The following is a 27,129-nucleotide window of genomic DNA, read 5'->3' as shown; positions in this document are numbered from 1 at the left end:
ACAGTGGCCGTGAAACTTGCAAAAAAACGCGAAAAGCCCTCTCTAGAGCCAGTGTTTGGTTGTTCAATTCTGGGCTACTGTAGAAGCATGGCAGTGCAACATTGCAGGCTTCACAAAAGAGGACCCACCCCTTATGTAGATGTAAAGGGTTCATTCTAAGTGAACAAAAACACAACAAGTCTTATTTTCAGGTGATTATAAACTGATTAAAACATACTTATGAATATTATATTCCACTTCTGCCAAGTCTGTTCTGTTAGATGCCACTAAATTCTACACACTGCACCTTTAAAGCTGCTTGACAAGATTTTTGACTTATTACAAACGACAGTCTAACTTGCTGATTTCTATTTTGGAGGATATAAACTAAGTAATGAAAACATGATTTTGCCATATTATGCACATTATCTATGCACAAACTCATTGCTGCAGATTACCAATTTTATAGTAATCAATCCAATTAAATATGCATTCTGACTTCACTCAGGATATATTTTATATGTGCAAATTCCAGTGAAACAGAAACACAGATGCAGTTGCTATAAAGGAAACAAAGAAACCTTTGAAGGTCGTGACCTGTCTGTACATGGCGACATAGACAGTGAAGTTATGTAAGGGACATGTGGCCTTGCTGCATGGTGACAACCTTGTAAATGTTCAAGTGTTGAGTTGGATGATGGCTGTTATGGCAACAATAAGAAGACATCCTTCCACACACCTGCTTTCATTACTGTTTTATGATGGTCACACAGTTTTAAATGATGTGCATAACCTTTGGTTTGTTGAGGGTTTTGCAGAAGAGGGTTTTTTTGTGGACAGTTCTGACTGAAATGAACTAACTAAATAATATCTCTTAGTAGTGAAACAGGGTTTCTTTTCATTTTTTTAAATTTTGCATATTATTTTATTTGGGAAATGTAATTTTCTCCCAGTGACACATACTGTTTAAGAAATTAATTCTTCATTTGTTATGTCTGCAGTTTGATAAAATGAGTAGAATTCCTTGTCATGGCAGGATTAGGAGACACTTGTTCAGACTTAGCTGAATCCAGAGTTTATGCATCTCCTTTGATCAAAGCAGTAAAAGGCATGGACATGCAATGGATTTAACTGTAATGATTCATCCCCTGCCTGGAAAGAAGATCCACATCAGCCCTCCTCCGTCCCAATAAAAACCCTACATCTCCTGTGTCCAAGTGGAGCATGAAAAGAAGCACTGTCACATCAGGAGGTGGCTGTCACAATAACAGCAAATATTATTTTATATGACTTACAAATTGCATTTTTCTGCTGTTGTTGTCTAATTAGTGTACATTAATTCCAAACTACCAGATGCTACAGCCTTATTATCAGTCCTGTAGTCCAACTGGGAGGAACTGATCACAGAAATGTGACCAAACACACACACACTCACACACACACACACGTATAATGCCTCACACTCATTTGCACAGACACACAAATTCAGATTTTTCTGATTAATCCTCTCTCTTGCACAGAGGAAGTCGGTTTCTATACATATTACAATGGCAGGAACAAATCCCACAGGAACTGATAATGCCACTGCAGAATAAATCTCATTCTATTGTGACTGAATGCAAACAACCATTATGTATATGGGTCTCTAAGATCTGCTCCCTGTATTAAGTTATTGAAATAGATTCAGATTTGACTGGAATATTTTTACAAACATATAGGGAGCTGCGTTGAAAAATGTGTTGTTTTTAAACACATTTATTATAGTTATGAGTCCTTGGTAACATTATTAACTACTTTACATACTGCTTTACTGGACTAATACAACACTAATGTAATCATATTACACATGTGCCAATACACGTGTTCCCCCCAAAAAATAATGTTGATGCTTTAAAAAAAAAAAAAAAAAGCCTTATTTTTGCCTCACCATCATTTGATAAAACAGAAGTTATTTATTTTGAGCATCATTCCTCTTTAAATCTTAACACAGTGAGCCTTGTGAGACAGACAGCTCTGTGTAAAATGTGAGTTTTATTCAGGCTCACAGCTCTACTGTGCATTCAATTAGTGCCATGTGTTTATGCATCTACAGACATAAACGTGCTCGCCTGCGTGCACATAGCTTTACCTCCACCTTCTCCCTCTCTCTGACACACAACACCCACTCATTTATGTTTGTGTTCCTTGTTCCACTTCTATTTGAATTTCCATTTTACCCCCATTCTCTTTCTTTTTTCCTTTGTAAAACTCATCGCCTGTTGTTTTGCATCCTCTCATTCTGTTGCTCCTCCTGCCCTTCTTCCCCACCAAATTTTTTTCTTCCCCCTTCTTCTTCTTCCTCTCTGCCTCCGCCTGTTCTCGCTCCATCTCTCGGTTTTGTTTCATGCTTGTGTTTCTATCTCTCTCCCCCACAACACCCCCAACCACCCCAGAGACCGAGCTTGTTTACTCTGTCTTTTCCACATCTCGGCTCGGTGCAGCTGTGACGGTAATCTTTCTTTCAAATATTTGTTTCTTCCATCTCCAGATTTTTTCTTCGCCTTCCCCGTTGCCGCCACCACCACCACCGATGTACACCTCATTCAGTCCCTGAAATCTTAAACTGTGCTTCTTCCTACTTGGCTCCTGGGCACTTTAAGACTTGCCACCTTCAATTCGGATCTACACATTGAGATTGAGCGAGCGAGCCGGGCACTCCGGCGAGGCAAGCCGAAATTTTGCTCCTGAGGAATTCAATCAAGTTGCATTCCGTGCGCTTGTGTTTTGGCAGCCTTTCCGCTGCTAACCAGTTAGCAATGCCTGTCACCATCACTGGGTTCTGTATAGCCAAAGAGCTCCAGATGATGATGGATTGCTATAAAAATGATGGCAGCCAGGGAAAGTAATTACCAACTTTGCCTGCGGTGGAAATTCAGCAGATAAGACCCTTTCCAGAGTAGTCTAGGTAGCACCAAGGCAAACAGGTGACACACATCGAAGGTCAAAGCCAAATGGATACTGACAGAAACAATGTAATGACATCCACAATCACACACACAAACAAACACGTACAATCTGACTTCCACATCAACAAACGAATGTTCTCTTGACAGTAGCATCTAGGAGCCAAATTTGACCAAGATGTCCTTTCTCTCTCTACATGTACAGACACACTGAGGGTGAATAAATGACAGATTGGATTGTTCAGGAAGGAAATAGGATGCGTGCCTAAGATTTAAAGCCCATAGATCCATGGGAGAACATGTTTATTATGGGTTTTTGATCCATTAGTAAGGTTACAGTAATGGTCTTAGATGGATGACAGCATAACTGAGCTGAACCAGTGAAGGATGAACATCAAGCACAACCACACACAGCCCCGTAAAGAGAGATTTATTGTAAATCAGTTGATGCCTCACAAGACTCAGGCTGTACTCTACTGTATTTTCATGCCCACATTTGTGTGTGTGCGGTCTGTCGCATGTGCTGACCCCACGTGCGTACAGATCATGTTCATCGAATCACACACCCCTCGGAGATCACGTTCACCACCCAGCGACTCGCAACCGTGATCCCAGCACAACTCATAAAAATCAATGGAGCACACTGTCAACATAAGCAGCTCCTAATGCTCTTCCTGTGCGATAGGACAAAATTAGATTGCAGCCATGCCCCGTAATGGCAGGGCCGGGCTGGTGAAGGGGATTGGAAAAGACGGTGATTGAAAATTAATCGAATGACCCGACATGGGATCCTGGACATCTGCTCGAACCCCACAGTTTGTTCATAAAGCAGCGAATAATTGCACTGACAGGCCATCGACGCTCCAGATCGTGACCTGGAAGACAAGGTTATTTGGCCTTGGACTAGACAAACTGACAACGTGTGATTTGTCAAATGAGTAGTCATTTAGGTAACAGTTTGAATTACAAATGATGCGTTTTTTAAGTACATTATATTCACATCATAACTGCATAGGCAAGTGTCACACAACTGTGAGGTATCATGAATAAGTAGATTAACACATTAGAAGTCAATTACATGCAACATCTGTTTCATAATGCGTAATTAAAATAAGTACATTGTTCCATGCCTTATTCATAACAATGTAACCAATATTCACTGTGCATGGTGTGATGGGTTTTATCACTTGTGACTTGTGCTTCTCATCTTTTAGCTGAAGGCAAACAGCAGTCACATACAGCAAATATTTTCTCTGTGTAAACACTGTTAGAAAGAATGTTTCTTATTCTCTCTGCTCAAACTGTGAACTTACAGTTTGGTGACGCACACTAACACTAGCAAGTCTCTCTGTCTCTCTCTGGCTCTCTATCTGGTTTTATATTTATATCCCTCTCCATTTAATGTAGTGGGTCCACTGCTAATCTTCTAGACTAGATGTAGATAGGGCCTGAGTATTATTGCACTGTCAGCTACTCAACTAGGCCCTTTTTAGCACTGCATTACTTTATTTTTTTTCTTTTAGAGTTGTTCAGTTAAACAGCTAAAACTGAACTGGAACAACCTCATATAATGCATGTGTGATTTCACACAAGTGTGCCTGCATATGGCTTGGTCATATCTGTAGTATTAGTATAAATGAAAATATACAGTACTGTGCAGAAGTTTTAGACACTAAAAGTAAAGTGAGGATGCTTTAAAAATAATGATATCAATAGTTTTTATTCATCATTTAACTTCCAACAAAGTTCAATAAACAGAAAAAACTAAATCAAATCAATATTTGGTGCTGACTATGCTTCAGCTGTACAATATGTATTGTCATTTCAACAAATATTGGCATTATCCTTCAAATATCCATAATCAATCACTACAGGTACATGCACAATACATCATTTCACATTATTTATAAATCAGAATGTGGGCACCTCACACATACTTGAAACCATGCCATGATATGACATGATGGAGATGGAAAATATGTTGAGAGATATATGAGTAAAACATTATTTGTGTGAGGTTTTTCTACAGCTGTGTTCACTCAATGGGACATAAACTTCATTTTGATTAATTTCTCATATGTGATCAATTGTATCATTCTTTTTATTTCATTGAAGACATCATCGTATATCCATGTTCTTTTAATTTTATCCTTTATTATGGAGCACTTTGTTTGGATAAAGGCGCTACAATTTTTTAAATCAGTATATTTGTTTTAAAATCAATGCTGCTTAATCAAAGTGAACATGGTGATTAAGGTGATTCAGATCGCCCTTGCCCTCGTCCTTCCTGTCTCTTGGTTAGCATCTGCCCACCCTCTTGAGGTTTGACATCCATTATGCTCCGCCTCCATACAGTATGTCAGCATAGCCTCCCGCACTTCACAGCTCTCAGACAGGTCACAGATTTGGCTCTTAAATACATCTGGCAGGCAGAGATCAGAGAGAGAGAGAGTGATTGAATGACAGGAGTTTGATCAAAGTCCACGTACACAAACACACGCACACATTCAGGAAATCCTCATGTTTCCCCTGAGCACTTGGAGATATTTTGTGACGGCTCCATTAGATGAAAAGCCTCACCAAAAAAAATCCTGCACAGATGCCTGCTTGCCTCCTTAGCTTCCTCAGCCTTAGGTGTGGCAGTGAGCGGATGACGAGAGGGATGCGAGCTAGAGAGGAAGAAAGCACCCTTTTTATTTAATTTCTTCTTCTCTAGTTTACGTGGGCTGATTTCTCCTATTGCCCAGCATGCTTCCCCTTCCTATGGTGAAGGGGGGGTTGTTTGTTTTTATGGGCAGACTGCCTTATTGAGGGCAGGGGGTAGAACAAATAGGAGGGAGGGCCTCCGTTCAAACGGATGATTAGAAAAAGTGGAGCTGGCGTCTATGTCCTGAAAGCAAAGCATTCCTCTGAAGCCAGTGCTGTCCGAAAATACACCGCCGGTGTGTTCACGTGTCTTTGAAGAAAATGGATTCAAAAAGAGAAAAACGGCAAAGTGTTTGCTAAAATTGCCTGTGCCCGACGGCGTCTGAAACAGCCACAGATGTGAATGTGTGCGTCATTCATATTTACAGACCAAATTAATACCCAAACCAAGATGACGGTGGTTGGTTCAGATGGTGAAATGATCGGCGCGAGAAGTCTGTGAATGTCTCAATCCCCTCAGATCCACAGCCAGCTAACGTCCTGGTGTGGGAGAGATCTGGTCACCATGGGGATGAGACAGACTGTATTATCTGCTCAGTTGCTGTCTGGCACAAGGGATTGCTTGATGGAGGGACGGACAGGCAGGCAGCAGGATAAGACATGTCTTCCTTCAGCGTCGGAGGCAGAGTTTGCTATATGATGCCATTTGATGTGTTGTGTGTGTGATTGTGTGCCTGTGTGCATGAGAATTCTGTGTTATGTGCCTTTGACAAGACATATTTTTGAAAAACTGATGTGCTGAGCAGCGTCTTATAACAGTGTGCAACTTTTTAACTTTAAAATAACTAAAATCACAACAGTCTGTGAGCCTGTTGTGTCCACCGAAATTGTTTTTTTCAGTGATTCTGGTACATTTTTGGGGTGCGAGAGAGAGAGAGAGAGAGAGGGCAGTAATAACCTTCTCTTGCACTACCAACCGCAGGGACATCAAAGCAGAAATAATGGAGGAAACCAGAAGAAACCAAAGAACGCTGATGCTAAACATGCAACAGACGACACTCTCACATCACGGGGAACACCAGCATTGCTTTCCCGTTTCATCCTCTGCTTTAACTATACCTGTGGTGGCCACACAGATGCCGGAGAGCCTCAGACTGTTTGTCATTTGAAATATATGCAGCTCATAAAGATGAATCATAATAATTGGTGTGGGAACTCAATCAAATGCAAGGGATGATGGCAGGACTACCATTATACTTCTAGTCTCATGGAGAAATGTTGCAGTTGTTGTCTAAAGTCTGTTTTAATTTTTTAAAAATGTTTTAAATGCATGTAAGTCAGTTTTCTGCCTTGATTGAAGTTGTTCTTTCTCTCTTCCTCTGTTGCAGGTATTCCCAATAACATTGGTCCAGTTAGTAAGTAAACAGTCACAAAGGAACTATAATGAATGCTTAATGCTTTGCTTTGCCTATTATGCCACCCTTCACCATACAACTCTGAGCATCCACTTAGTGCCAAGTGTTCATTTCTGATTCCAATCAATCTTCCTACAAAGGATTACTCACCAATAGTTAACGAACCTTTTTTTTAGAAGGGAGAAAGATGAGCAATAGCTTGAGGCAATATTGTCGTGATGCAGGCATATTAATTTATTATATCCAGGCTCAATTCAACCAGATAACACTTGCCTGGCCCTGCATGCCGAATGTCATTTGTTTTTTCCCCTCCTTCCATGCATTATAAATAAATAGCATCTAGACTTTATTAAAGTGCCAAGACCTTTCTGGCAGTATAATGTCACAGGAGGTCATTTTAATATAAACCGCAAGCGCCTCGGCTGGTATTATCTTTGTCAACCAGTAGCCCCTCAGGAGGAGGAGGAAGAAGAGAGGTGCCATGTCTCAGGTTACCGCTGCCTGGAAGGCCGTGTGATGCAGGAACCATAGGACTGTACTGAACAAGTCAAAGTGCATTCACAGCCTGACTCTGTTCTCCTCAATCTTTTTTCTTATTGCCCTGTTCTTATTGAGCATCCTCTGTACCCAGAGCAGCAGATTGATTACCAAAATGCCCCTTCCCTGTCTGATCCTGGACCTACATACACCGCCTGGGGGTTAAAGAGACATGCAAGTTTTTGATAAACTGGCCCCAATGATTGACATATTTGCCAAATGATTATACACACAGCAGATGCCTAAGTCTTCTATAGCTGCAATGTGGTTGGCGCCTGTGCTCCATGCTAACACTTTGGCACTGGTAAGAGTGATAGAAGTCCACTAGTTTCATCTAAACTATGAAGACTGACATTAAGTTGTAGGAAGTGAATGGCAGCTTTCATGAAATTGTGTATAAATTTAGGTATATATTAAAAAGAGGATACATTATGAAGTCAGTAGAGTTGATGTAGACAAGATTATCTGCTACTGTAGCTTTAAACAATGGGCCTCATTTTTGTATTTACTTACTTTTTTCAGTGACATACGAGTGTACCATATTGGATTCAGCAGACCGTCATAACTGCACAAACTTGTCATAAATTACTAATTTTAACCTGATGAAATGACTCGTGTGAAGAAATCTGTTTGTACGGATAGTTCTTGCTTGAGGCCCAAGTCATATATTGTGTAAATTTCACTAATAAAAATTCACTAAGATAAGTACAGATTACCTCTCATGTAACTAAAGATCTGTTCATCACTGAGTTTTAAGTGCTGATTTTCAATATAAAGCTAGTGGCTTACTTTCAACTCAAAGCCCAAGCCAGGTTTTACTAAGGGACACATGCACACCCGTCTTGTTTACATCATTTGCGAGCTAAGTCGACCTTTGGGCAAGTTTCCCAAAACATGTTGTGAAAGCCACAGTGTGGAAACAGATTGTTCCCAGGTGGTATTTAATCAGGCTTTAGAGGGATAGATTGCACAGAAAGTGAACACTGGCTGTAAAGTCTAATGCTATGTCAGAGTCAGAAATGGACATGTGGCCAAGAAGACCAAACAACCCTCCCAAAGTTCCACTGCTTGCTTCCTTCACCACCTCCTCACATCTTAGACATTATGCATACCTTTGACTCCATGCATGGCCTGACTTGAGATAAGTGTGTGTGTGTGTGTGTGTGTGTGTGTGCATGCTCTTCATACATGTTGTATATACATATTGTACATATTCACTGCTGCACATCAATCCTCTCTGTCCCATCCAAATGCCAGGCCAGACCATGTCCAAAGGCTGTCCTCAAATGCTTTATGGAGAGAGTGTGCATGCTGATAATGTGTGTGGTTGTGTGTGTGTGTGTGTGAGTGTGTTGGGAGGGGGGTGGGGGGCGATCTAGAAAGGACACTCTGACAAACCAAAGTCTTCACTTCTCATCCAGATTGGCCCAAAGGGATTTAGAGTTCTCACGGGTAGCTGTCTCCTTGCAGCACAGACAGCAGCCTCCCACAGCAGAACTGGCATAACACGAAATACTAAATACTCTGACTTTTATAAAATCGCACGGAAGAGGATGAGGCTGTTTTCAGTACAAACACAAACCAAGTTAACATCTGCATCATTGATAAAGTAAGAACAGAGTGGCCAAAAAAAGGTTAGGATGTCCTTGAGGTTGTTAAACGGACTAGAAGCAATGCTAATGTGGGGGGAAAAAAGAGACCACTGCACTTTTCATGTTGTTGTTTGAAGGTAATTGAATTCCTTATTGACTTTTCTCAATTCTATTTCAAGTTTATTAAGCCAAGCAGAATTGCCTAATGCGGACCATTAAAGTGAAATTAATATTTAAAAAAACAATTCTGGCTCTGCAAGATTGCATTTCATTATGGGTATGGCATTGATTAAAATCCGTCAGCTCTCATTTAGTTCGCCTTACCTGAATATTCCCCATAACAAAATAATTAATGGCACCCAGATGTGTATTACATCCAATCAATCGCCAACACAGAATAATTAAAAAATGAACTTACTTTACCAATTAGACATTCTGGATCTGAACAGTGTGGTTTGCTCATGTGTTGTATTTTCATATCAAATAGTGCATACTGTGTGCTATCGTCATAATTTAATTGTTCATGTTGTCGCAAGACAGTTTTGTTTTGAGGAAACAGCTTCACCACAAAATGCTTAAGAAAAAGAAAAGACATGAATTCATATAAAAAACAACAAGCAATTCACAATTTTTAAGAGTGGAGCTGTGGTGCGCCCTCTTTATTTGATAATCTGTCATTTTCAAAGAGCCTCTCAACGACTGACTCAAGTGACTTTAACCCACTGGAGACGCAGCAGTCATCACCGATGCCAGAATCCCCACACTGGATCAGTTGTGAAACATTTTTGGCGGGATTAAAAATGAAAGGAAAGGATGAGACAAGAGATACTGCATGATAGTCTTTTGTTCAAGCGGTTTTGAAATCAATGAATGGCAATGCTAGGGGGTTTAGAAGTGATTGTCACAGCGAGTAGACATGCCAAGCCCAAAGCTAATGTATTATTTAATTCCAATGCAGTAAAAAAAAATGTTTGAAACAAATTAGCCCATGCGTAAAAAGACATTTCTAAAATGATTTGGCCTTATAACCAGCAGTCATGTTCTCTATTCACATGTAGTTAGGGTAATAGGCTTCGTGCCAAGACACCACTGGATGTTAATTACCCAAGATTGCATGATTCATGGAGTCAATAGCAAAAGGACAGAAAGATCAAATGAAGAGATGAAGGGGCATGATGAGGAAACTTATCCGTATTCGTCCCTTTGCTTGAGTCCTCTCCATTTCCAACCGCAAAGTATTTCCCTGACACGGAAATACCGACTTGTATGTAATTATGAGGTTATGCTACCCACAGCAGTCCGTCATTCCAAGTCCCAACACCTGCCATTATTTATTCATTGTTATTCCTCCACCAGAAATACACTGTAATTAGATATTGATTACATAGTCAATGTGATGAATTAAACAAAATGCCCCCCTAACGTCTTAATTTGCTATACATAGTTTAGACTCGCTTGCATAAACCATGACTCAAATACTAAGTTTAAAAGGGTTTTTATCTTTTTTCTTCAGTTCTTCACTCATCATTGCCATTGCCATAAACATGTGCATACACAGCAAGCCCATGGAAGTCACACAAATTACATACAACGTCTCTCCAATGTCCTTAATGGGTCTTTGGATGCATTCTCTTTGCTCGTCCATGTCAGCCCTGCCCCATTGTATTTGCTGTTTCCTGATTTACTGATTTAAGTCATGCTGGACATGTTCGTGTCTCCAGTTGTGTGTGTCCACTACCACGTAGTCCCCACCCTAGACTATCTGTAAAGTGCATCACACAAGTGCACATGAATAACTCCTGGTTTCTCTCAATTGCACGCAGTTCGGCCGAATGTCTCATCTCTAGGTGTCGCTAACCGAAAAGAAGGTAGGCATCTAAGATTATGCAACAACTATGTTTTTTCACAGATTCATTGATCTCGGGGTGTAGAAGCAAAAAAATGACTCTTTGGTAGATAAAAGCATTTGTTCCTAGTAACTTACCCCTTCCAAGTCTTGGTATCTTTTTGACAAACCAAAAAAACATCCTCAGTTTGCTTGTCTTTTGCTCATTATAAAGGTTTTTGGCTCCTCAGTGGAGGCTTGAGTACTCATGGGACACTCATGTTGCAACATGCTGGAGTGCCGTGCATTATCCTCTCAAACAATGTGTGCACGGTACATTTATACACACACTCTACTACTTTTATTGGCCATAAAGCTTCCAGGGATTCTCAGTCCTATCTTAGCGCATCAGGAAGAAAAGCAGGAGAGGCTTCACAGTGGTTTTATGCAGATCGATGTTAGGCTCATCTCAGCTTAATCCATTGCGCAGATGTGATGTGCAGCCACCTCGCAAACAACTAGCACACAACCACTCAGCTCTGTGTTTCCATGACTGCAGCCAAGCGTATGTGTCAGGGGCTTATGTCTCCCAGTACAATGGCAGAGGCTGGGCCTATTATTTCTTTTTCCCACTGTTTGTTTTATGACCGGAAAGGAATCGAGGGATTGATGTGTTCACTGCTAGCCAGTTTCCTTACCCATGCTCCTGTGCACAAATTTATAGGGAAAATTCTTGGCTGGCCTCCACCGAGGTGGAGAGTAGTTTGTCAGGGGGTAGTTTCTGTCTAGAGAAACATACACACGAGCTTTTGAATTATACAAAGCACTTGTTAATGAAATGAAGCATAAAAGAAGGACCATAATATTTGAATTGTTCGGCATCTAAGGCATTTGTAACAGATGCTGCTACATGCAGCCAACTTCACTTGGCAATGTCACTCCTTATTTCCCAATGCCATCATTCATTGTTATTGCGTATGTTTCTTTCGTTTTTATTGTTACATTTATTATTAAGCCTGATGCTCAGTATTCTTAATTCTCTGACATTACATGTTTTATGTTTAATTGCAATATCATGTTTTTTTTTTGTTTGTTTGTTTCTTCTTTTAATTTGTCTAGTAGCTCCTCAAGTTGCATTGTCCACTGCCCCTTCTGTCCACATTGCAAACAGCAAGCGAGGTAGGAGCTCTGGTATTCATACATTGCCCCCCAGATAACACCCAAGCTTCCTCACTGTATGAACTGATGTCTCTGTTTAACTGTAAGCCCCTTAACCCTGCAGCACTAACCCAATGTTAGAGCACTCTGTCTTCATATCTCAAGCTCAGTGCTGGACTGATGGCTTTCACTGTACAGGGCACATTGAGGATTCATTCGTCTATGGAATTGTTTCTAAACACTATAAAAGTCCCTTGGAATCATATCTTTTTCAGTGCAAATAAAGTGGGTGAGACTACAACTATTTTTGGGGAACGTGTTTCCGAGATCCGAGACTTTTTATTCCCCATGCGTGCATGATTTATGACCTCAGCCCATTTCTGAAAAGGGGAGATTATTTGTCTTCTGAGAGTATGTCTGCAAGAGTGAGGCATCTAATGTAGAAGATCTTAGCTTACACTCGGTCAAGACTTACCGCTTTAGGTGAAAGGTAGAGTGGACTAGACTGCTTCTCCTTCATTTCCAAGCCTTGTCGGGTTGTTAGTGAGTGGACAGAGAGACCTGACCTCAATACAGATCCTTAATAACCACAATCCCTTGGACGAAAGCCCCATCCGCCAACCCCCCCATTCTGGATCTGTGAGTGGGCTTTCTGTCCAAACGGCTGCCAGTGAGGCTTAAGGGTCACATCTGTCTGCTCTGTGACACATGGTGTCAGCGGTCACTCAGCACGGCGGACTGATCTTCACTTGGAGAGAGCTGAGCTGAGGCTGCACCCTTCCCATCCTGCACCCCTTAAGGCAGGGCTGCCAGTGAGTATCATAGACTGCAGCATGAGGTTTCGCATATTCTCTAAGTTAGGTTGTAACTCTGTAATTCTACAAACCTTTAAAAACAACTACCCAGCTATTTTAGAAATATTGGATGAGTTAAGGGTTTCTCAGATTTGGAAATTATGCATTTCATTACAGAGGGTTGTGATATGAAGCGCCATTAAAAGTTCCATCTCATCCTCTTTTCCCGTTACTTCAAACCAAATCAACCATGACATTCGAGAGATCAATTAGACAACAATTTCAAAAGTCTGCCACACCATTCCCTGGGTTGAAAGATCCATCTCATTCATGGTTTGACCTGCCTTACACTGTGTGGTGTTCCCGATGTGACCGTGTCTCTGTGCCATCATTACAGAGCCTCCCTTGCCTCGTGTTGTGGTGTGCTTGAAGTGATGTGACCTCTCCGAGTCCTACTAATGCCGTGCTTTTTTATGTGATGTCTTTTTCTAACTCTGGCTGTGCCCATGCCAGACTAATCATGAACTACCCTCCCTCTCATCACTTCCCCAACATCTCTTTTCTCCTCTTCCACAACGCAATTTCTCCATTCTTAACCTTGCATGCCATGGCGCCTCGCTCAAACTCTTGCTAACCCCACCGCCGTAGCGCTCGCAGCAACAGCAACAATTCCAACACTCCCTGCTGCGTCTCTCTCTCTCTTTCTTTCTCTATCTTTTTCTCTCTTTCTCTGTTCTCTCCCCTTCACACGTTCTCCCTCTTTGCAAGACTGCGAATGCTTCGGCCACTCCAACCGATGCAGCTACATCGAGCTGCTAAACACCGTCATTTGCGTGAGCTGTAAGCACAACACTAGGGGCCAGCACTGCCAGCTATGCAAGCTGGGATACTACCGCAATGCCTCGGCAGAACTGGACGATGAAAATGTGTGCATAGGTTAGTCCCCTACCCCCTTCACTGCCACCCTGCTTTCACACAAACTCTCTACTCGCCTCACCTCCTGTCTTTGACTTGTCACAAGAGAAAGTGTCACCTTTCATCCCCTATGGCTTCATCATCCATTTTCTTGCCTCCATGTCTTTCTATGGTCTCCACATCTTCCTCTTTTGCTTCTTCTGCTTTCACACAACAGTGTCACTCATTAACCTCCTTGTCAGAGTGAGTGTCATTGAGGATGCTAGTCATTTAGCTTTAATCAGATACACCTAAATTTGATGCTGAAGTGCTTTCAGTCATTCTTTCAGGTATGGTATGGATTTCTGTGGACTGATATTGGGCTAATGTAGTATGTTACAGTTGATGTCTAGCTGTCAGCTTGTATTCAAGAGGCATAAAGTGAGCCAAACATTGATTTAAAGCTTTTAAGTGTAAATGAGTGAATTATCTGAGTCACTAATAGATATCAATAACAATAACAATACAGAATGTGCACAAAATAATAGAAACACCTAAAATATGAAAAAATGTATGTCTTTTACCTACACTAATCACAAATAGGCTTGTGTTTTACAGTCAGAACAGCTAATTGTGAAGGGTATCCTCATTTATCCATGTAAGCTTTGATTGCATTGCCAATGCAGTTTTCTTTTTGGGTAAATTCTGTCATGATTTTCTATTAAAAAAATCCCTTGCCACATTCAAGAAATAGTCATATTTAGACATTTGTAGACATTTTGGGAAATATGCGTATTCCCCTTCTCATATGAGTACAGTAAATATGAAGTTACTACAAGCAGCCTCTTAGCTTAACTTAGCACAAAGACTGGAAACTTCTGTAGGAAATGACTAGCCTGGCTCTGTCCGAAGGAAACCTCTAACCTCTGAAGCTCATGAATTAACATACTATATCTTGTTTGTTTAACAAAAACCTAGCTTAGCTGTTTTTTGAGCTAAGCTAACCAGCTCCAGCTAAATATTAACTGTACAGAGATGAGAGTGGTTTGATCTTTAACTCTTGGAGAGGAAGCAAAAAAGCATATTTTCACAAAATATTAACAGCATCATTTGTGAGCTAAGCAGATGTAGTTTTACTATTTAGGTAGCTTTGGTGCCATGCCATTGGTCTGATGGCCCATTTTGATGAAATCCCAATAGTTTGAAAAACTTATTGGACTGAAAGCCCATAGTCCAATGGCCTGTTATGTCCTTAATATCTTAGTGTATTTTAACCCAAACCATAACCCTAACCAAGTGTTTTTTGTGCCTAAACCTAACTAGACCTTAACCACAACACTGTCACACCATAAAACATTTTAACAAGCATGCCAAAATAAACTAAGATATTAGGGGAAAAGATGACAGAGGTAGCCTAATCGGAACACCTAACCATAAATAATGGCACTGTGTTAGCAGACACAGATAATGTTTATTACCTGACAAAACAGACTTTTTATATATTACTGAGGCCTAAATTCCGTGTCATGTTTCACTCAGTAGAACTCCGATTTAATAAATCAGCAGTTATAAAAAAAATGCGTTGTTAAGGCAGACGAGCATTATCTGGGAAACATCACGTTTATTCACTTTACGTGGAGCTAAAATTAATACTGAATTATGTTCGCTTAATGAGTTAATGTCTGTTTATGAGTCATAAGAAATCATAAACGATTGTTTAGAAAGAGTTGCAGTTTACCAGTAAGCTCAGCTCTGTTAAATTTAACAATATCATTATAATATATATATATATAAATAATATATAATAGTTAATAGAGGCCAACCTGCATAGTAAAAACTGTTATGTTTGTGTTGCTGCCTCATCATCAGTCTTATCAAACAGACTTTTTACAATTCACTCAGTTCTTTTGATAAATTAACCATCATACTTCACAAAGCAGAACTCTTTAATGAAATCATGCTGTAAAAATTTTGTGGACGTGCTGACTAGCGGTGTTTCAGAATGTCAAACAGTAACGTTACACATCTTACTTTAGTTTATTTAAATTAGTTCACAGAAGAGCCGTTAAAGTTAAACATCAGCCAAAATGAAAAGTCTTTCTTTAAGAGTCATACAGAGACATACATTATGATTTACGTTATGAGTTATATGTAATATGTAAATTGAGCAATATGTTAACATGTGGTGAGTATAAGGCCGGCAGTCACTGAACTCCGACTCCAGAGTGTGTATTTTTGCAGCAATGGGCATCTGTTTTAGGGCTAACGGGCCATCGGACTAATGGGCTTTCAGTCCAATGGGACATTTTTCAAACTATTGGGGTTTCGGAATAATGGGCCTTTGGACCAATAGGCAGTTCCCTTAGCTTTAGCATGCCTCTCTAAAAACTGACACATGAAATGAGTCATTATGAGAAATGTTTAAAGCTGACACACTGCTAATTGGTATTCTATTTAGTGTCATTTGCCTGTGAAGACTGCTGCTTTTGAAGTTGTGATGTCAAAGTTAAAGGCCATTTTCATCTGGTGTTTCTTTTATTTTGTCCATGACCTTTACGCAGGCATCCATACACTGCATCATCTGTTTTTCTTCTGTGTAAAAATGTGTGAAAATTGCATTTCACATAGTTCCTAAGGCAACAGTTTGGTTCCCTATTGGATTCTTTAGCTAGCATGTGGAGAGTGAATTCACAGTGCTCAGTGCCAGGTGCATTTGTGAGTCCTGAGGGGGGAGTTTGACAAGCAACAAGAGTTCTGAGAGAAATGTTGCAGAGAAGTCACACCGCCAGTCAGAGGTGCAACGCAAGTGCATATGTCATATACATGAAATGGCCTCAGGAGTAGCAGCTGAAACCCGTCACAAGGCGTTAAGAGTCAGCGAGGCGCTACCTTGTGCCAAATCGCCGTCACCCTGCTTCTCTTTTACTGACCCCCCCCGTTTGTCACTTGCCGTCACCTCTCTCCCCTTGCCTGACCCCCGGATGTCACTCGAGTGCAGCCACGTGCAGCCGGCAAAGCCACAGAAGGTGCCATGTGATGGTCAGGGACTGTCAAAATAAGTGTCACTCTGACTGCAGAGTGCTCCAGTCGCTGTGGAAAGCTGGAAGGTCAGTTGAGCATAGGACACTAGAGACTTGACAGGTTTTTTTTTTGGTTTTTTGGGAGTTTTTTTACAGAATAGTTTTTTTTTTTTATAGGATATTACAAATCTAATTGTGGCTAATGAACATTCTCTTCTGTAAATGGTGAAGAGGATTTGGCAATGAGGACAAAAAGTTGGAGGATGATTAAAGAACGATAACTTTAAATGAATACTAGTTATATACATTTGGAAATGAGAGAGAATTAAAGAACATATTTCAACAATGCCCATTTCAATGTTCCAAACTCATTCTTCTAAAACCTTAACATTCATTCTTTGTCTTTGTTTCATGCCATTATCCATCTGATACCATCTTATTACTGTCATTTTCCGTCTCCTCTTTCCATCTTTTTCTATCTGTACCTGTATGAAAGATTTATATTTTAGAAAAGCATGTGCAGATTAGCCCACTTTGTCATCTTAAATCAAAGCTAATGATAATGCTTTGCATATTTGCTCATTGCAAGTTGTATATCTGTAAAACAGTAAATTTGACAGTAATTACAAATATGCTGTAATGAAAACAAAGTGTTCATGCATCTAGAATCAACTTCATTCTTTTCTCATTCTGTCTCCATTACAGTTGAAATGGTAGCATTTTCTCTGTATGAGTCTTTAAAATCAATCCACATTTTTTATCCAGTTTAAAGTTACTAAGCGCCTTGTTACAATGGTTGAGTTGATAACTGAGCTTGAGGACTGTGGTCCACGCTGTGAAAATCCTAGAAGTGTGCTGGGAAGTCAAAGCACCACCCTGTCTCCAGCTTGTGTGTGTATGTGTGTGTCTTGTTTTTCCAGAGTGTAATTGTAATCCCTTTGGCTCAGTCAGTGATCGCTGTAATGGCACAGGATTTTGTATATGTAAGGAGGGCACAACAGGGCCTAAGTGTCAGGAGTGTCTACCCGGCTATTTGTGGGACGATGGCTGCAAATGTAAGTAGAACCACAACCCTCCCCACGCAGCTCCCAACTGTTCTCCCCCTCAGCTCTGTCTCTTTCTGCTATCTCTCTCTGATTTCTTTTCTCTCTCTTTGACTCCTGAGCTTGGCTGGAAGAATGTGCTGCACATGCGCAGGACTGCCCAGCTGCCTTGACAAACACAGACCTAACCCATAACATGAGCTAACTCAATATACTACGTCATTTGACTCACTAACTGAACCTGCATTTCACACTTGCTGTGGCTGCGTTAGCAATGTGATGTTAGCAGGTGCCCTATATGGCTCAAATGGGGAAAAGAAAGCAATAGCATGTCAGGATGCATGCTGCTCAGTAACTCAGTTATCCAGCCATGTCACACACCAACAACACAACAGCTGAGTCAATATTGACTGCTTGACAGGCTGCCTGTGATCTGTTTGAGTATCCCATCACCCCTTTGCCAGTCCACAACAGGACAATGTCATCCAACACCAACATTTTTAAAGGGGAATGCAGGTCATTTTGAGTTCCAGCCCATTTATTACTGTCTACCGTTTGTATTTCCCCCAGCAAATTTGAAATGCATGCCATGTGTAGTCATTTTTTTTCAAATGTCACCAATTTTTCATTGTTTCTTTCAAGTCAAACTTCAGTGACAAACGTACTGGAGGTAGACAAAATAAAGTAACAGCTCTTGATAAAGGGTTTTAACTCTATTGATTTACAGAAGGAACTCTGAAGAATGTTGAAGTAACAGAATCACCATTGCAAACACTGGTTATACATGTCAATTAGCGGGTTAATAACTATTTATGTAATATCTATTCCTATTATATTTTATCAAATAATTTTGCCTTTTTAAATATATATGTTTTTTGACCAATACACTTGAAATTTGGGCACAGGTTGTTTGGCATACTTGGAGCTTCCTGGTTGACAAATCTCACATGACTGATTGCCAGACTTCTAACAGCTGGTTATTCCTGCTAATTGGCATTTGACCAACCATGACTCACCCGTTGTAGCATTGTTTGTAATTGTGACTAAGTTACCTCAGAATTATAGAGCTTTTTCACAAGGCAGTGACATCTATTTGCCTACCTTGTGTAGCTCAACATTAATCTCTGTCCTGGCTAACAAAGGTGCCCTAAATAAGGTACCTCCATACTGTAAGATGACAAGATCTTGAAGGATTAATTTCTAGCGGAGGCCGCTATTTCTTCCTGTGGATGTAAGGTGATGATCTGTGTAAGCAGAGTGTAATATTATCATGAAGGATGTCAGCAAATGGTCGATTGAATCCAATCAGGGATGTATAAATTGGGAAAATGCTAAAGTCAGACACAGCCCAAACAACTACAAACACAAACCTGCATATCATAAGATCAATTAAGGCTTTATCTTTTTTTGTGATGAATTATTAAAAACCGAGGAGGTATCCTTTCATAATATGCAAGAATAACAACAAGAGAGAGCTTCTGTTGAGGGAAAATGAGCACTTTTATCTTGAGCTATAGCAGGAAGAATGTAAAGAGGAGGAATCACTTTGCCATTGGCACAAATAATACTATTATCTTTTAAGAAGAATAATTTAAACCTCCAACATTTTTTGTATGATTATTGACAGAAATGACGGACTATTATAATTTCAATGGTGTTGTTTAAAATTTGCACTAAAAACACAACTAAACACTAGACAGAACTAAAAGTAGCCAATGTTGTTGTTTGGTGTAATTGAATATAAAAGTGAATATATGTATACATATATATATATTTGACATTTCTGTCAAATATATATATATATATATATATATATTTGCTCAGATAACTGCATGCTCTGACAGCTTAAAATACAAATATGGTCAAATACACAATATTTACAAGTGACATGTTCAATCTAAAGCTTGTTGATGTCATTACACATTGACATATTTCTATTATCATCATTTACCAATCTGCAATTAATTTATTATTGATCAACTGTCCATTGATGGTGCCAACAATCTATATGTATAAAATTTCAAATGACAGGTTTTATTGTTAGTTTCTCAAAGCAAAGGCTTCTAGCAGGAATTTCTTCTCTGACAGCAGCCTCATTATAACAGGATGCAGTGCTGCCTTATGATGTGCGGGGTTTGTTTACAGGGGTTATGTAGAGGTAAAAGAGGCAGGTTTAGAGGTGCATCATAGTGTAAATTAGAAAACATCACAAATAACTGGTGAAATGCATTGAACAACACAGGTTGATGATCTAATAAATAACAATATAAATCAGATGGATGATTTGAACTTTAAAAATCAGCTTGACACCACATCGTCAGAAATAATACCATCACATAACTATTTGGTGTTTGTTAGTCTGCAACATGCAAATATAAAGTGCTTCAGGTGCATTATTATTTAAATTCAGTGAAAAACGAATAATCAGTTTATTTTAGTAGTTCCTGACACAGATGGATGTTCATTAAAATGTACTGTTTTTGATTAATATATTCAGTGTGTATTGTGTGAATACACACTGTCAGCATTGCGCATCTGTTTCTGCACAAAAGGTAAGTGTGAAGACATAGGCTGGTATGGCTCACATCCCCTGTCATCTTATGATGCATGCATATGCAGACCCCAAGGCATTACTTAGTGAAATACAATAGTGAGCTGTACAAAAACCAGTAATTAAATGCAAATAAGAAAGTGAAAGAAAGGTATTCTTGATTTTAAACAGGACCAAGTCAAACAGATGGGAAGTCATATCCAGTGAGAGAGAGCAAAGCATGGATCAGTAGTTTAATCTGTCAGATTAGCTATGAAGCAGTGATAAAAAAAAAAATCAAACCAACATTATTGTGTAACGTATTTAAATCTTTAAGTCCTCAAACTCTCAGTCTTCCTACAATGAGATCCATAGTGCAACATTGTATGCTCTTTTACTTACATACAAATTCTTTTTTAATTAACTACTCTATTGGTGTACCCGCTCTCCTCAATCTACTATTAATTCAATTAGCATGTTTTCCTACATTTCCCAGAATGCCTTCATTCAAACCCCAAAGAATGGGGGTTCTCTGAGAAAAAAATGATGCAGTGTTATATTTGGTCGAGGACTGCACTGGGTTTATACTCTACTTTACTGACAATCAGCAAAGATGAAACCCTCGACTGCATTGCATTCTGGTCTATTGAGGCTATGGTAGAGAAATTAGTATTTCTGCCCCTGCTATGAATTTCTTTATATATTAGTGTGATGTTTTAGTAGGTGGAAGAAATCTTCCTCTGCTCTGGCAATAACTTGATAAGACAGTTTTCCTCGGGAATTAGGAAAATAATCTGAACAGCAAATGGACCCCAAAATACATATAGCTGTTTAAGGATGACTTCTTTCTTATATTGACTACAGTAAATGCAACAAAACACTTGAAATAATGCCTGTCCAAGGAGCTTATACTGCTGATTTATTGCATGACTGAAATAGTTTGAAAACTTTTCGGACTTGACCTTCCATAGCTTCCCCAGTGCTGTTCTGTGCAGTACTCTATCTGCATGCAGACTGAAGAATGCAATTAAAACTCAAATCTCTCATCAAACACATCACAGTCCCAGACAGGCACACCTAGTTCATAGGTCCCCTCTCTAAATATTATCACTCATATCAAAAGCAAACGCAACAAATCTCATCATTTACTGCCTGTGCTGGCTCTGTTTGCATGCAGACAAATGGTTAATGTGGGAGACTGAAAGGAGATAAAGGTGCAGAGCTCTCAGCATAATTCATTCTACAGTACACCAGGAGTTTTCCTGCTTTCAACACATCTCTTCACTGATCTTTAGAAATGTGCATTTCCTGCATTTGTCATTACTTTGTATTGTGGATGATTGCCCAGTTACCACAATAATTCCATGATGATATTAGAAAATAGTAGCACTATCACAGTTGTTTTCCAAAACTTCCCCTGGAACAAGGACCAAACAAATAGTATGAGGGTCAGTTCATCCCTTTATATGTCCTATGCTATTACTGTTGCCTTTAATCTCATTGACCCAGCGATACATCATTGATAAAATTTGTTATTAATGCTTCTTTTAAAAAAATCAATGTCTCTGTTTAATTGGGGCTTTAGCACTTTAGTGCTTAGTGCTTTGCCTTCACAGGTCAGCCATTACCTGAACTTCCCTTTGAAGTCAACTGGACTGCATTATGCAGAATTATTTTTGGACTGGTTCACCTTAAAATCTTGAAATCATTAAATGGCAGTCATTTGAAAATAGGCAGGTGTGTACCTGCCCGGTCAGCTAACACTGACCTACAATAGCTACCCTTTGAAACCAGACGGCAGTCAGTGGTTAATTAAAAATGTAAAATTTCCTTTGAAAATCTCATCTGCTGCTTAAATTGTCCCTCTTTGGAGTTCTAGAGAGAAATAAGGCATTTTTCTCCATTCATATGCTGCTTTTGGGCATAGCCTATTTTCAGGAAGACAGTGAAGCAGCTCTAATTCAAGGCTAAATACAACCTGAAAAGAACATCCATGCTGCTGAAAATAGCTGTTAGCAGACAGCTATCCCACATCGCTAATGTTAACCTACATTTATCTTCAAAACCAAGTTAGATGGATTCATATTTACTGGTAGTACTGTATGCACTTATTGGACACTGGAAGTAGCCTAAACTTAAACAATTCAAACAACTCGACTTTGGAGATAAATAAAACATTATCAATACGAGGTTTCTTACTTCTGGCAGTACCCAACACTATACAGTAGGCCCACATCTTAAATCAACTAATAAGGGTTATTTTTTCAGGCTTTTGCCATCAACTTATTCAGATCTTCCATGTTACTATTTGCTTTGTTGTCTTCCAAAAGGGAACTCCCATCCTGATCATGGTGAAAATTAAATATGCTGCAAGCAAACAACATGCCGGTATTACCAGGCTCTTTCTGGAGGTGCAGTAGAATCTAAAAGCTGTCATTTTGTACCTCTTATCAAACAATGCTTGAGCAGGGCTTCAAGTGTCCCTCACCGTCTAGTCTGTTGCAAATGGTTGACCTTGGGCTGCTTTTTCTCTTTGAAAATATATGCATATACATTGATGTCTTGCACATCATTTCAAATTTTTGATGATAATTTTGAAGCATAAAGGGAATAAAAACCACTTGAATATCCTTAGAAATATGAGACATTTTAGCATTTTTTCCTGAAAGCAGGGAAGGGAATAAGATGGACAAGATGAAAGGTCATTGTCTAATTAAAGTAGTCTCTCCCGCGTCCTGATCGTATCAAGGCCTCTTGGGGAAAAACATGATTCTTTAATTAATACTCTTGATTGCTCTTCCTCCCCCCTCATCTGGGAGGAGATATTTCTCATTACCAATTTTAGCTGTTGCTTCAGCATAAGGAGAAATCCAGGTGAACAAAGGCTTTCCAAAGACAGAAACTGTTTTTGTTTTTTTTGTGATAGACACTGTAGTTATATTTATTGACTCATTAGTTTAGTTTCTTGGGTTGGATGGGTCATGAAATTGATATGTCAATTGGAGAAAAAAAAGACAGAGTTAAGATGTCTTATTTGGATCTAGTTGTGCATTGTAATTGGTGAGCTGTGGCCTGAAGCAAAACTCACCGAGCCAAACAGCAGCTCCCTTTTCTCCAGCAAAATAGACGTTGCACAAATAGGATTCGCAGAGTCAATGTTTCTTAACAAGCCTCCCATCAAAGCCCTATTTGGCTATTCCTGGGAGACAGCATGCATCCAATCCTGAGTATTAGGAGAGAGGACTGATATTTGTTATTGTGATATTTATGTCCCATAGAGTTCATAGATTGCTCACCACATTGTTTTCCACTCCCATAAAGAACTGAAATGGGCAGAAGTGGCCCCTGTGTTTATCACAGTTTATTTGTCTCTGTTGGTTTATTAGTTTGTGCGGAGCTGCTTTGTTTGCCTCCAGCTTGCTTGACAGCTTGCCTCCACTGGGAATAGAGTGGCCTCGGTGTCCCAGCTCTAAATATACACCAATTTTCACTTGACGTTCAGTTTGTCTAAAGTCAGTGCTGTTTGGGGGAAAGCCTCACAGGCTTTGAGGAAACTGTGGATTTCTGTGCAGTAATGTAGCTGATGGGATGGAGTTTCAATCAGCTTTGTTATCAAAGAAATTAAAATGATTAAAAGGGATTTTGCTCATATAACAGAATGATTCTGTTCACATGCAAAAGATTAGTTGAAACTGCTCTGGTTGCCAGGTATCTAAAAAGGGATACTGTATTTGATACTTGATAGATACAGAGAATAATGTTATAACTGTAGACTATAAAAGTTTTAATGTTGTGTTCATTTTTAGCCTGTATTGAAACTTAAGAATCTTCACTTTTGTCATGTTTAAATGTCAGGTGCAATAATGTTCAGTTTCATGCCATATTATTATAGGAGGATGTGAAATTTCATAGAGGTTATATTTTTATCAAAAGAATGAGGAAAAATCTGCACAGAGTAAAAATGTGAATATACAGTATATAAGGCGGTATTACATTTTTGAGGGATGTTTAAAATTTGCAGTACTTGTCAGCACCTTGAACTAGAAAACTAGGTGTAATAAGAGAGTCCTTTGAAACCTCTTTGTGTAGATATTTCATGTTATTGTGCCACCTTCAAAATTATTCTGATGGGTTACATTGAAAAATGAGACCATCCCGGTGAAAATAAGTGTATTTCCTGATGCCACCACTGGGGGTGCCAAAGTTAAATTCGACACAGAGTGGCTTTAACGAGTGTGCTATTGCTTACAATTTGCGCTAACATTACTAACCTGACTTGACCTGAAATTTTGCCTGTTTTAAATATGCTGCTTGCACTGCAGACCTTGTCATGAAATACATTGTATTACTATATGCGTTGAAAAATTTCTGCAACTGTAGTATGTTGTATAATGAAATATTTAAGAGTTCTGATGAAGTAAATCTGGAAGAACATGTAGTAACACCTTACTTGAAAGATACTGTTAATTTTGATAACTGTTAGAATCAGAGCATTAGAGAATTCCCTTTTTCCCCGCAGTGATCATTATAGTTTTATCCAATCCTAATAGGGCTGCTGAGTTGATAATTGAATTGTATAAAATTGTCTGGTGTTGATGATTAGCACTATTATAATGTATTTTTGAAGCAATGCAGTACAATTCAAGTAAAGTGTTACCCAAAACCTCTTGAGTGTTTGATTCTCATTCTTTCTCCTGTCTTCATATTGCTTCCATCACAGCCCGGGTGTGTGACAACGAACTCCTCCGCTGCCAAAATGGTGGGGTGTGTGTTAACAACGTCCGCTGCACCTGTCCATCAGCCTATACGGGCCTGCTGTGTGAGAAGCCCCGCTGCGAGACGGAGCTGGGGGGCTGCGGGGGCGCCGATTCAGGCCAGTCCTCCCTGACGCCTCCGTCCATCCCCGGGCTGCTGCTGCTGCTGCTGCTGGGCTCGGCACTGCTGAGAGAAGCCTCCTGCTGGCCCGCCGTGCTCTAAAGAGACCCATGACCTGGTGGGAGCGATACACTCCCCACCGCCTCCACCCCACCTTCCCATCCCTCTTTCAAATAATCAACAACCATTAAACAAGAACAACCATGAGCTTTCTGGACTGTACTGTACGAGCTTCTCCGCCGCCAGGCTCAATGGACACTCGCGCTGACGATAAAGGGAATGTGCCAGACAAATGAGTGCAAAAACTTTTAATTTAATTACAAAGAATATATAAAAATGAAAAAACATATACTTCTAAAAATGCCAGATATTATTTAAAAAAAAAGAAAAACGAGTAACTGAGCGTTTGCCTAATAAGAGTATAATGAGCAAAGAACAATGAGACCCCGTCCCCCTCTAAGCCATACCAGGTACTTGAGCTCCTTCCAGTTTGAGAAGGGATAACTGAAGATGACAGACTTGTTCACTTCCTCTCTTATTGCCACGGCAACAACAGCTGCAACCAATCAGCTCTCGCACGAGCCGACAGTGGCCCGCCGATCCCCCCGGGATGCTTCTGTGAGTTAATGTTGGCTGGACTGACGCAGAAGAAATCTCAAAGAAACCATCCCCGCTGAATGGCAAAGACTGGCCTCTGAAACATAACCATATACTTCAATACAACAAAAAGAGGAGAAAACACAGGAAGCATTCTTTGCTGTCAGTGCATTGTGGATAGAAGGAAATCTGTCCGGACTGCCACTTTGTGACACAAAAACCCTTGCCCATGTCGATTCCTCTCTAGCTTTCTGTCTCTCCTTCGAGCTCTATCTCATCCTCCCTCCTGTTCATCCTCCCCCCCCCCTTCCCTCCCCTTCCTCCAAATCCCCTCGCCATGCTGCCACTGACCTGTGCTTTCGTGAACGTTACTCTGTAACCCTTGTTGGTTGAAAGATTTTTTTGTCCGATGTTAGTGATGCACATGTGTAAGAAGCCCCCCCATTCCCTCCCCTTCTTACCTCTCTTCCAAAAAGATACTCCAATTAAAGCTGTCTGATTCTTTTCTATCTTAGAGCCACCACGCTCCCTACAATCATGGTCAGAGGATAGTTTTCACCCAAGCAGATGAGAAGTGCATAGAAATCCATCAGTGTATTTGCAAGTTCTTTTCTCGACAAAGCAAACAAAAAAAAAAGAGTCATGTAGTCCTTTTGTATCTTTGCCGAACTGTGATTGAAAAAAGGCAACCTTTATCTATTTAAGACATCCAAATGCAAAAGCAATTGTTTATGGTTTTCTTTTCTTTTTTCCATTTCTATCATTCACATATTTTATTTGTTAATATTACTTTTAGTTGTGCAGTTGATTTTCCTTTGTATTGGCAACGTGCTGGCATCAAAGAATATCAGTTTACATATACAGTATTAATAAAGTGTAATAAAATCCCACCAAAGGACATTATAAATGTTTTGTTCTTGCTTTAACACTTGAGAATTTAAGTGAATAAAAGTTTCAAAATTAAACTGTGTTGCTGATTTTTTAATCGCAGTTACATAATTAAGTTGTTTCTGAAACGAATGTGTGAATTTGAGACTTTTTTAGACATTATAAAATACTGGCTGCCTGTATTGTGTAATTCTAATCAATTCAATTTTTTAACAGCTTCTGTGAAGTGTTTCCAATTGTAATAATAGGTTTCCAATGTTCTGCAGGAGTATTTATGTATCTTCTGTTGATTTTAGCAGTTCACTGCACTAAAATCCTATTTGGAGCATCTCACAAGTGTCTTTCTGTTATAGTCTGCTCTCTAAATGTTAAGATAAAAGTAAACCATTAGCAA

At 39.7% G+C, this 27,129-nt stretch overlaps 1 protein-coding gene across 5 annotated transcripts in view; it reads left to right on the top strand.

Moving 5' to 3' along the window:
* ntng1a (netrin g1a) overlaps positions 1-26,812 on the top strand; it is a 104,883-nt gene extending 78,071 nt beyond the window's left edge. The window contains exons 5-9 of one of the 5 annotated variants that reach the window (XM_042400042.1): positions 6,956-6,982; positions 10,935-10,979; positions 12,059-12,115; positions 17,723-17,857; positions 25,096-26,812. In XM_042400042.1, coding sequence (XP_042255976.1) covers positions 6,956-6,982; positions 10,935-10,979; positions 12,059-12,115; positions 17,723-17,857; positions 25,096-25,352 — 521 coding nt within the window. In that variant the 3' untranslated portion in view covers positions 25,353-26,812. Of the gene's footprint in view, positions 1-6,955; positions 6,983-10,934; positions 10,980-12,055; positions 12,116-17,722; positions 17,858-25,095 lie in introns of all 5 variants that reach the window. The other 4 variants (XM_042400041.1, XM_042400044.1, XM_042400043.1 and 1 more) reach the window with 4 other exon arrangements.
* The last annotated feature ends 317 nt before the right edge of the window (positions 26,813-27,129 follow it).

Source organism: Thunnus maccoyii, chromosome 21 (genome assembly GCF_910596095.1).
Source record: "Thunnus maccoyii chromosome 21, fThuMac1.1, whole genome shotgun sequence".
NCBI lineage: Eukaryota > Metazoa > Chordata > Actinopteri > Scombriformes > Scombridae > Thunnus > Thunnus maccoyii.
Note: the sequence above shows the minus strand (reverse complement) of the source record. Positions and strands in the feature narration are given on the sequence as shown.